Source organism: Pleurodeles waltl, chromosome 4_2 (assembly GCF_031143425.1).
Source record: "Pleurodeles waltl isolate 20211129_DDA chromosome 4_2, aPleWal1.hap1.20221129, whole genome shotgun sequence".
NCBI lineage: Eukaryota > Metazoa > Chordata > Amphibia > Caudata > Salamandridae > Pleurodeles > Pleurodeles waltl.
In genome coordinates, this window is record NC_090443.1 from 909,825,119 (window position 1) to 909,837,505 (window position 12,387).

The 12,387-nt window shown below is 43.8% G+C and overlaps 1 protein-coding gene across 2 annotated transcripts in view; it reads left to right on the forward strand.

Annotated features, from left to right (window-relative positions):
* The window catches only part of BEND5 (BEN domain containing 5), an 89,407-nt gene that overhangs the window by 53,241 nt on the left and 23,779 nt on the right, over positions 1 to 12,387 (forward strand). For both annotated transcript variants that reach the window (XM_069232700.1, XM_069232701.1), the window contains 2 exons: positions 72 to 137; positions 761 to 871. In XM_069232700.1, the coding sequence (XP_069088801.1) occupies positions 72 to 137; positions 761 to 871 (177 nt within the window). The remainder of the gene's footprint in view (positions 1 to 71; positions 138 to 760; positions 872 to 12,387) is intronic.

The following is a 12,387-nucleotide window of genomic DNA, read 5'->3' on the forward strand; positions in this document are numbered from 1 at the left end:
TGTGTATTTGGTCATATGAGGCACTGCCTGATGTCCATTGGTTGATCTATGCCTGTTCTTATGTCTTGCAGTTCCCAGCTCTGACTTGGTGCCACATGGTATGTTTTTACAAGAGGACGTTAACATTTCCCTGGAAGGTAAGATTTGTGAGTGGTTCATGTCCCATTGACAAGCATGCTGCATATAGGCAACAGGCCAACTCACACACAGGATTAACATTTCTAAATCATAGACTTTAGTGGCTGTGCACAGAACACGTGCAGTGTTAACATAAAACTGGCTTTGTGATGGTTGTGCTTGGAACCCTCGAAAAGGCGTGCATGCAGATTGTGTGCCACTTACAACCCTCATCACTCCATAACAATGAGGCTTTGTCTACCAGCATGGCTTTAAACAACACATTTCTAATTCACTCATAATACATGTCACACGCACTCCTCTTCTCCCTCTGAACCACAATCATGTTCATGCACTGCTGCAGCATAAAAGGGATCGGTCTGAAGTCTCCATGGTGTTAATGGACTCCCAGTATGCCCATGAAATGCTTGTAGCGTCTCAAATACACAGCATACCTCCGGAATGTCTCTGAAATGACTATTGCCATAGGAACACATGTTGAGTGTTATGTACTCTTGTAAATTACTTACACATCCTTTGATGGTGCAGTGTTAGCATATTGTACACAAATGCCGTTGCTTTTAGGCTTGGTATTCTCTCACCTTCACTGTGACATCCCCATCCATTCCTTTTCCATTTACAGAACAAATCAGCACATGCCGGAGGAGCAGAGCAGAAGCAGGTGTCTGTGTACAGTCAATTAGGGCACACCAGTCCAGCAGTCCCTCTGTTAAAACCTCTGAATCCATTGATGGTAAGTCATTAAAATGGAGGGTGTTAATATGTGTCGTTATCAGTCAGCAGGTTGCTAGTGATGTGTTGAGCATCAGGGCTGCAGTAGAGCTGTATTTCAAAATGCATAATGTGACTGACATAACGCTTGCACTGTTGGTACCATTGGGCTGACTCCTAACGAGGGTTGTGTGACACTGGGCAAATGTGTATCTCAACATGTTACTTGTGAGAGGCATCAGTTGGATTTTGTGCTGGGTCCACAGAGAACCTGTTGAGAATGACACATCAGAGGTACCCAATTCAAACTCACAATAGTTTTTGTGGCTTGTAGGAGTTAACTGCCTTGCAGTAGAACACACTTAAATGAAAGCACCAGCATAATGAGGTGAAAAGCAGCTCAGCAAAATAGTCAGGGATCTAGGCCTGCAGTTGGTAATGCCATGTACAACATTCATGTCTGTATAGCACCTACTGTGTTTGTACATAATGGCGTTTGGTGGAAAAATAATCCAACTGTACTTTGGTTGGTTGATTAGGGGAGCATTACTGTTATTCTGCAAATTTATGGATGTGGCTAACAGGCAGTTTAATCACCCGAAGTGTGTGCCATAGTTGAATCAGACGTTTGTCCATCGCATCGCCCAGCCATGTTTACCTTTAGTAAATGTGGACACCTTTAGCTAGTGGAGCTATAAAGCAGCTGCTGAAGCGTGGTATGGGAAACCTGTGCCCAAAGATAATTTTGCCCTTCAAAGGGATATTCTGTGCCATTCAGTTAGGTAATGAGTGGAAGAGCTGTTCTCTTGGGCTTTGTAATCTTCCCTGATGAGACTGCCCTTTTGTGTGTTGGTCACACAAGCTCCTTGCAGTATGAGAAGATAATGTAAAGGGGACTTTTGGTTTTCAGATAACATCAATCCTCTGTAGTGGCTGCTGTGTCTATTCAGAGTTCACGCCCTAAAGAAGTCTACCCATCATGATTCCATCTACATTCATTTCTTATTTATTAAATGTGCCTTCAGTACCATTTTCTCAATATCAAGGGCATAGAAACTTGTTTTTCTTCCACTTAACCAACTGTTAGATTGGTGACATGCTAAAAAGCAGCTATCTAGTAGAATGGCCAGAATTTCCTCTGTTAATATGACATCATCTGGGTTCCTCTGGCAGTAACGGGGCTTATTTCTAGACTATTTTTGAGTATGCAGGGTTTATGTTCACCAGAACCTAGAATGTCATCAGGGTGTTTCTTCTGTGACCAGATCTTCCAAGATATTGATTCATCTTTATTTAGATGACTTACTTTAATATTCCCAGCCTACTCAAGGCCCTATAGAGGTGTGGGCTCTACTGAAATCCCATGGCATTGCTGTTCATCCTTCACTCTACAAGGTACACTTGACTTGACACTTTCTTATAGTTTTCAGGATTAGAAATCAACTTTTCTGCACAAATGTCGTTTTGTGCACTTAGAACATTTTGTAAATGTGTGCCTACTACTATAATAAGCACATGCTGCCAGTTCCTTTCTCAGGATTCTTGTACAGCACAGTATTTTAGAGTTTTCCTCCACTATTGTTGCTTTCATTAATTACTCTTTTTAAGTCATCCAACATAAAAAATCAATTTAATGAAATACAATCCTGGTTTATCTACTGTCCCTTGAAAATCTTGAAGTTCATAGAAAAGATGGCCAAACCCCAGTTTCAGGCTTTGGTGGAGGCGTATATGGTTCTAAGGAAATTGTTTTTGTTGGTCTTGCCAAATAGGTGCATTGAAACACTGCCCAGAGGTTTCAGATCAGGGATGAATGGCCATCCTTCGTTAACTTGATTTGCCAGAGTGACACCTTGTGATGTTGCTGGGATGATGATCTTGATTGTATCATTTGTAAGCCTTAGTAGTAGAACCTGTAGATTTAGGGGGCTTTGATTCTTACCCTTCTTTAGTCTATTATGGAGTGCAGGAGTGCTGTACTGTTTACTGTGCATTTATATTCAACCATAACACACTTACTGTGACGGCTTGAATTGAGGATTCATACCTATGGTGGAAATGCTGCATTTTAAAAAATTAACTTGACCAGTTCGGTCATATATTTATTCCATTCAAAGAATGTTCATGTGCATCCGAGATCGGCTAATAGCACTAACATAGGTTACATGAATGTCCTTCTTTCTTTGACCCCTCTATCTTAATACAAAAGATAATGGTGATTTGGAACTTTTGCAGAAAAAATAGTGGTTAAAATTGCCTCCCAGTCTAAGGTACATTGTTTATATAAATGTGTCTTCTGGTATCAGACTGGATCTAGAATTTCATTTTTGGATTTGCTTTGACTGCAGGCCAGGAGGCTGTCATTATTAAATGTAACAAAATTCATTTTTCCGCACTTCCCAGGCTCCGGGATGTGGAGCTTGCAAAGCTTTTAACATTGTGTTTTCACCGTTGCTTATCATCTTGCTGATCACATCTGCTGGTTTTAATCTTGTGTGAAATGTAGGGGGCCAATACCAGTGTCTGTAGACACATTAATATACAGTTTGGTGTTGCAGACCTGATCATGATGCAGGGCCCCATGATAGTGCTTCTTAGCGGGCCCAGATTAAATTAGGGTAGGTTAGAAAAACCTCTTAATGTCTCATCATAAAAACAGTAGAGCATCTAAGTCATGGCAGCTTGACTCCATCACAGAGTTATTTCTTTATTTATTTCTCAAGCACACACCCATCTCTAGGTACCTTGACATTTGGAACGCTAAAAGGGCCAGAGAACAGAAGCTAAAGTAGCACCAGACCTTAACAAAGTAAGAAGGTCTTCAGAGTCTTATTAAAGAAGATAAAGTCAGAAATGCTTCGGTCAGCCAATGGGAGAGGTTGCCACAGTTGGAGTCCAAAGATCTAAAACACTCTGCCACTACAGTGTCTGCACTTAGAGTGTGGAACAGACAGGAGGAACATGTCTTCTGTTCGATGGGATCATGAAAGTAGAGTTGTGCAAAATGTGCGTAATTTCCTTTTCAGTAATTATGCAAAATTTCAGAAACATTATGCAAAACTACGTAGAATGCAAGGATGGCATTTAGGGCCAGATGTACCAAAGGATTTTACCCATTCTGTGTCTATGGGAAAAAGCTTTCGTATGGCCCTTAGTGCTTTATTTTAGCATGAATTTGTTTGCGCATAAGTATTTTGCACTAAAAGAGAGCAAAAAACACAAGCTCTGTGAACCACCACCGCTCAAGTTTTGTTCTTTTCCGTTGTTCCCATGCTCCTGTGATAATATTTTTAAGTGAACAAACTTGAAATATGCAACATGGCTTAAGGCTTCATTTTGAGGATTTCACTCATAAGCCTAATGTGAAATGCCTGAAATTATGAGAGATGGTGTAGTGAAAAATTTGTCTGGACCTCTCAGGGAACCTATTGGACTACCCAGTTAAAGTAAATCTGGGATCCAGTTCTCTAAAAGGCTCTGTGTACAAAGCTTGTGGCTGCTCTCAATTGGATATGCTGCTTGATAGGTAGCCTATCAAACAAACTGCAGGCTGCTGAGACATTATTATACATACACATCCTACAAATCAGTCTTACAGATATGTTCTGTACCCTTAGGAAATTATTGATCACAACTGCTGGCAATGCAAGAGATATCATACTCCAGTAATCGAGGATTTTATCTGCAGTAGACGAAGCTACAAAAAGCAAGTTGACCAAACCTTTTGGACTGTTTGTCAAAAATCACACCCAGGTTCTTAATCGTAGTTAAAATGACAGATCCTCCTAGATCCTCTGGCCAGCATTTTATGGACCAACAAGTGGAGTACCCTCTACTTACCAGGTCCCTGGTGAAAGAAAACCAGTCCAGTTCAGTGCCACATAGCCCAGCAGGGTCTGCATGGGTGATTAAAATATCATGATTGACTGTATCAAATGCTCATGCTCCTATTCCTCTCCCAAGTACATATCAAATTGCCCCAAGCGAAACCACCATATACACTGTTTATCAGCTGAGGAGCCATCTGACTCATCATTGAGTTTGTTGTTAAAGGAACTTTTGCCCAAGCTTCCATGCTGCAGGAAAGTAACTAGATTTACTAGTAGCCTTTAAATCCTGGTGTGATGCACAATAGAAACAGAGGTTTGACTCTTCCATTACCAACCAAATAGCTGCCTAAATCTAAATGGGTTGCATGCTTTGATTGACTTGTTAGATTTAGTTTGTGTTTTGAAAATCATAACCCTGGCGCATCATGATAGCAAAGCAACCTATCTGCCACCTGAGTGGGCTTATCAGATTTTGAAAATTGAGAATTCATTCTGCTACTCCAAGAAACATGCATCTTCTGGCTTTCTGGGGGGTAAACACTGTATAAAACCTTAACCATGGTCCATCTAATATAGAGACAAAAAACCTAACTTCTTCACAGATACTTTATGAGGTGCTCCAGCTTTGGATGCTATTCGGTCTTTAAGGCTCAGATGGCCATGATATAAGCAGCGTGGAAGAAACATCATGCTCTGGCGGTGTAATCTCTGCTGCACTGCCAGTCTGAACTTAATGTGTGTGCGAGGTCTAGTTAGTTCAAGAAAACTTAAAAGGGCATTGACAAAGAACCCCTTTGATCCTTCCAGTGGCTAGGTAATGTAGTAGCCTGTTCTGAAAACAAAGGTACAAAGTGATTTGGTAAATGAATTTTGAAAGAGAACTATTTGGTGCATGAATGAACCACTGACAAGTGAAAAGTTGAGATCCTGACTTGAGACAACAAGTGTTATTGTCAGCAGGCCTTCAACTCATTACTTTGCATATTACTGGATTTTCACTATTACACCTCACTCCGTTTCTGGGGAATGTTGTTTGTTCAATGTGTGGCTGTAAATGCACATGCTCTGCATACTCTTGCCATCTACTGTTGGGGTAGGTTTGTAACTTGTTTGTCTTTGAAGAAGTCTTTCGAGTCACTAGGTATAGTGACTGCCACCTTAGTTGGTATTGCATATGGGCACCGGCTCCATTGTTCGATTTTTTGTTTTTTTGTTTTTCCACCATCTGATTGGAACGTGTATTGATTGGCCTTCAATGCATAATAGCTCTTACCGCTGAACTTTTCAAATCCATTTGTCGCGTACTAATGCTAACAGATCTGTGATCCCTCCTCATAATTGTTCAACGAACTTCAATTACTGCACTCACATTGACACCTTCCGCCGGGGCCTCTGCCCCTCTTGAAGCCTGTCCCCCTCGGTTCCGGTGACCCCCTTGACGAAAATGGCAAGTCAGTGATGGAAAGGACTCCCTTCCAATACTGCTTCCAGTGCTTATCCAAGTTCCCCTCGTCTGACCAGCATCAAGACTGAAGTCTCTGCCTCTCCCTTAAGGAAGACAAGACCACGTACCAGGCCTGCGTCACCTTCTGGTCAAGGAAGACGATTCAAAACCGTTGTCAGTGAATGTTAACTCATCTTACAATGCAGAGACAAGATGAAGACAATACCCCGGAGTCTTCGGGGAGCGCGGCGTTAAGGTAGAATAAGAAGCCGGTCATGCAGAGTCTTAGCTGGTGCAGTCCAGTTCAGAGGCAAGCTTGCCCTCTGAATGCAGGGGAGAGCAGCAGCAAGACCCTGAGATTAATCAACCTTTGAAGACTTCGATCTTGAGTATGGTCACTACCCAGTCACAACCCACGGCCGCACAGTGATCCCATGGACAGACAAAACACACCCCAGCAAGGGTGGGTCATCGAGCCCAGATACACAACAGCCTGCAGGGCCATCATTACATTTGGATCATGGTCAGTGCCGACAGAAGCCTATGGAGCCATCACCGCTCCCTTCTCCTGCCCAAAGGCTATGCATAAGCCACGACCTTCCTTGGAAGCAACAGCCTTGTCGACTGCAGTATTGAACGTGATGCTGAAACCGATAGTGGCACCAAACCAACCTTGAGCGCAGCCCACAGTTGTCAACTTTGGCACCGAAGGCCTTCATGCCGAAGACCAAAAACCCACTTGGTGCCAAAAGTGCCATCAATGACCAGCTACCACAACTCAGACCTACCTATTCTCCAGCTCTTACAGGACAAATTGGATTCTCGCCCAAAGCGTCTCTTCATCCACCCATAAACTGGAAAAATCTCCACTAAGCTACCACCAACAAGCTGCAGGGGACTCTGCCAAAGAAGAGGAAGTTATCCTTTGAGGAACAAATTTCCTTGGAACCCACTCTTCCTCCAAAGCATAGAAGACATAAGATGGGGCATTAGTACCCTCCCGGCTCAACATCCTCCTCCTCCTTCACTTCTACTCCTACTCCTCTTCATCCTTCACCACAGCCACCACCTCCTGCCACTTCACTACATGGATCGCTGCACTCTTCCTGTGGGGAGGGCAGCCTGATGATCCAGGTAAAGCATACGATGCCCCCTTTGATCCTGAAATCAGAGACAATTGTTGGAGAACTAGGATGTTGATCCCTCCCAGGTGATATAGACCCTGATCTCTACCTAAAATACCCCCAATGACACTATCCTGTACCATGAAGTTATACATTGAGCAGCTACTTTTCATAAAGTTGATATGCACATCATCCAGAAAGACAGTGACTTCCTTGTTGAAACACTTTGAAAGATCCAGCACACCCTCCAGGTCCTCCCGCTGCTAAAAGGGGTGCTTCAGACTGTGCCCAACACATTAATTCAAAGAGACAGTCAAGGGTTAAAACCTCACACCTAGAGTCTACAATAAAATACAGAACCTAACCATGTGCTACCCCTTATATACACGGCCACCTTCCTCTGGACACTCTCATGGTCCACACAGCACGTAAATGCTCCAACGCTCCGGGTACAGGGAACGCTCCACCTCCTGGCAGCTAGAGTGGGGAAACAATGACGCAGCAGGCAAGAAGGTGGAAGTACAATCAGCCACACAGTGGGGGATTGCTAAATCAGTTGCCCTGCTTTCCTCATATGACTGAGTGCATTGGGATGAAATGGAGGAACTTCTCCTACACCTCACTGAGAATTGTAGGCAGTGTGGGCAAGACCATCTCAACACCATCCGCTGCACCCTAGTTGCAGCTGACACTGCTGCCAGGGAAATAAATACCAGCATTCTGTTCAGGCGTCATGCCTGGATTGGGATTCCTGGCTTTAAGCCAGAAGCAGAGCAGCATCTACTGAACCTGCTCTTTGACCTTTTCAGGCCGCTGGTAGACCAGAGACTTGAAAAGCCCAAGAGAGATATGGACACAGCCAAGGTGATTGGTGCCTTTTGGGCATCCACTCCTCAGGGTTCTTTCGGAGGTCACAGTACAGGGGAGGAGGTAAGAGCACTTCCCTGGTCTTTCCCTCCTCCTCCTACCAGAGGCAAGAACACAAACAGTCAACACCGGGTATTCAAGAGGAAGTTACAGAGGCAACAACACCTGGGGAAGGGGCAAAGGATGCTCGGACAAAGAAGTCACCTCCTCCAAGCAGTGATTCCCTTTCACTCCTCCCTAATCATACTTCACCTATTAGTGGAAGACTACTTGGTTTTTTTTCCATGCTGGGAAGAGATCGCCTCCAACCAATGGGTCCTCTCTACCAATAAACATGGCTACTGACTCGAGCTCACTGCAGCCTCATGAAACATTTTCCCCACAGACACACCCTCTCTGCAGAACACCAGCACTTTGTTTGGGAAGAAGTCCAGGTGCTTATTCTCAAAGGGCAATAGAACCAGTGCAACTGCAGCATCACTACAAAGAGGTGTACTCCCTGTAATTTCTGATCCCCAAAAAGGACGGGTCTCTAAGGCCTCTCAACCAGTACGTCCGCTTAGAACATTTCCACATGTTCATACAGTAGGATATCATCCCTCTGCTGCAGCAAGGCAATTTTATGACTGCTATCGGTTTGAAGGACACCTAGTTCTACATACTCATCCACTCTGCTCATCGCCGCTACCTGTTTTCCGTGGTAAGTAATCAACAGTAAGTGGTCAACAGTATCAGTTCAAAGTATTGCTATTCGGGGTCACTACTGCCCCAGAGCATTTACAAATTGACTTGTTGTAGTAGCCGTCCATCTCAGAAGTAGAGACATTCACATATTCCTCAACTTAGACGATTGGCTGATCAAGAGTGCAAGCTAGCAACAGTGTCTTGCTCTGACCTAAGCTACCATATGCTTCTTCCACAGTTTGGGCTTCACTATAAATACTGTCAAGTTCTACCTTAAAACCCTTCAGATCCAGCCCTTCCTGGCCACCATACTCAGTACAGTCACTGGTAAGGCTTACCTCCGTAAGCTCAGGCCCAAGCATTCCTGGAGATACTGACTTTTTTCAGTCAAATCGTCAGTTAATGGTCGGAACATTTGTGCACCTTCTCAGAATGATGGCCTCTTTCATAGTCCTAGTCCTCCATGCCAGACTTCAAATGCGTCCGCTGTCACAATAACTGTCAGCACAATGGTCACAAACAGACCATCAGTGGGAGGATCTAATTTTTATATGGGCCAGCACCCATACTCTGCTGTGGTGGAACAGCAACATTCTGTAGCAGGGCCGGTCCGTCATAGACCCCATTCCACAGCTGACCATTACCATGGATGCCTCGCTCTTGTAGTGGGGAGCGCATCTTCAGCAACTGGCCATTTCAAGCAATTGGTCACCACATCAAAGAGGCCCCTATATCAATTACCTTGAGCTTCTGGCCATCTAGCTACCTCTTGAGGCTTTCTTTCACTAGGTTCAGCATAGACTAGTTTTGATGAAGACCGACATGTATTGTCTCCAAATACAAGATGGCGCACACACACCGCAGCTGTCAGCGCTAACACAAGGCATTAGGCATTGACCTCCACACCACTGGTTACAACACCTTACAGAATACCCTCTGAAAGTGGACAGCAAGTTTTCAGATCTGCTTGTGATGCTGCAACAAGTCTGAGTAGGAATTCCACCCACAAGTCTGACTCCTGTTGTTACGCCTTTTGAGTTCGCGGGGTGGACTACTAGGTCGATCCCTTCACCACCATCTAAAATGCCAAAGCTTCGCCTCCAGGTTCCCACGCTCACAATCTATGAACATTGTTTTATGGATGAATTGGTCAGGGTTCCTTGCCTTTGCTTTTCCCTCTCCTCCAATTCCTTCCATTTGTGGTCCAGAAGCTTCAGTAAACCAACCCTCATTCTCACCATGGTGGCACCCACGTGGGCCAGACAACCATGGTTCTTAACCTTTCTAGAGATGTCATTGGTTCCCCATGGGAAGCTCCACAACAGGCCTGGCATTCTTGCAGAGAACCAGGGCAGAATCAGGCACCTCAGCCCCAGGCAACTCAATCTAGCAATCTTGCTCTGGAGGTCCTAGAGTTTGGCTACCTTAACCTCTCTCGAGTGCATGTCTATCCTCAAAGAACCGTACAGACACTACGTGGGCCTGCTATGCTGCTAAGTGTAAAAGTCTGTTCACTAATGAATCCCTAAGCATATAAACCTGCAGTTTAGGATATTGTCTGCTACCTTCTTCACTTAAATCAGGTGTAGCCTATACTTCCATATGCCTCCACTTAGCCACTATAGCAGCCTACATGCAGAATATGGAACACTCTTCCTTATTCCAAATCCTTGTTATCAAGGCTTTCTTGGCTGGACCCAAAGTAGTTATTTTCACCCAGGATACACCAGACTCCTGTATGGGACCTTAACAGTATCTTTACCAGATGCATGGGCCCTGCCTCTGAACCCCTGCGTTCATGCCATTTACAATTCCTTTTCTGGAAGGTTGCTTTCATTGCGCTAACACATTTAAGGGGTATTTCCGAGTTGCAAGCCCTCACTCTGGGAAAACCTTTCAAGTTCATCACTAAGAACCAAGCCTAAATTCCTTCCTAATGTGGTATCCCCCTTCCATATCAACCAAACCATTGAGTTCCCAGTTTTCTTCCCACAAACAGACTCTGTGGCAGAGAGAGTTCTTCAATACTTTGATGTCAAGCGTGCGCGACATTAATAGGACGAAGCCCTTTTACAAAACTCAGCACCTTTCTGTTGTTTCGCTAAACCACATTAAGGAGACGCTCTGTCAAATGGCGGGCATAGCCAGATGGCTTGTCAAATTTATCTAAACCTGTTTTATTAAGGCTAAAAAAAATTGCCTGCCCCGCCCAAGCCTTATCCCACTCGCAAACAAGGAAATATACCCATAGCTGACATTTATAAGGCATCTACATGGTCAACCCCACACACATTCACCAAAGCTACTGTGTGGATGTCTCTCTGTTTCAGTCTCCTGTATCATCCTCCATCTAACCACCGCTTAAGGGAGTACTGCTTTACGGTCTCTGCAGAGTATGTGTAACTACAGCCACAGATGCTATAAACTGACTATATTACTTACCTTGTAAGCATCTGTTTATGGCATATAGTACTGTAGATGCAGCTACCCACCTCCCGAGATGACTTTGGTTGATGCAGATGTACATTCTTCTATTTAAAACCCTATATATGCATATATAACTTCTTGCATGGCTACCACACTTTCCTAACTAACGCTTTATCTTTATGATCACCCAATGTTAAAAAAACAAGCTAACAATGGAGGCGATGTCAGTCCTTATTACCAACTAAGGGAGGAGTCACTATATCTCGTGACTCAGCATACTTCGTCAAAGAAAAACAAGTTCCAATCGTCCAGGGCCAATACTAAATGGCAGAAGGATGGTGAACGAATGAATCTACATGCCACGGACAGATGCTTACAAGTTAAGTAATATATTCCTTTTTAGGTAATGGGGGAAAAGTATACCATCTGTTGTATTTTTTCATGGGTGAATCTTTCTTGTCGTACATCTGTGTTTTCGCCTTCACGTCACAGCATGTCCCTACTTACTTTTTTCCTCTGCCTTCGTGGTGTACTATAATAAACAGCTTTTCATAAAAATGTTATTTTCCTTTCGTAAGCCAATGTTGCATTAACCAAATGCTAATAACATGGCCTTAAATTCAGTCTCTGATCTCTTCACAAAGATTATTTTGCCAAATGTGTCATACTTTTGAGAACGGTTTACTTTTTAAAGAACCACTGATGAACTTGATAGTAGCAGCGTGGAGGGAAACCCTACTCTGCACTGCGGTGAGGAGACGCATCCTCAGACCCTCACTTTCTCTCAGTGTTTTCTGCACCATAAAAAGTGTTGTGCAGGTCTCATTTAATTTAGGGACTAATGTATTCTCTTCATCCCATCTGAATGCATAGCGAAGAGATCTGCGGCCATTGGGAATAATGTTTTTGCTCTGTGGATCCAGAATTGCGGAGCTTTGAATACTGCTTATGGAAAGTTATTCCAGATCTCTTTGGAAGAGAGCTGTTCTTGCTACCATTCACTGACCAGAATATATTCATGGCCTTTTTTTAGCTGAGGAAAGATACCTTACATTCTTCGAAACATAGCCTACACGCTAAAGGTAAGTGGCCTGATCAGTAAGGCTCGGATTCGGATGTAAGAAATTCACCACATAGACTCAGACGCTTCAAATATTGTCTG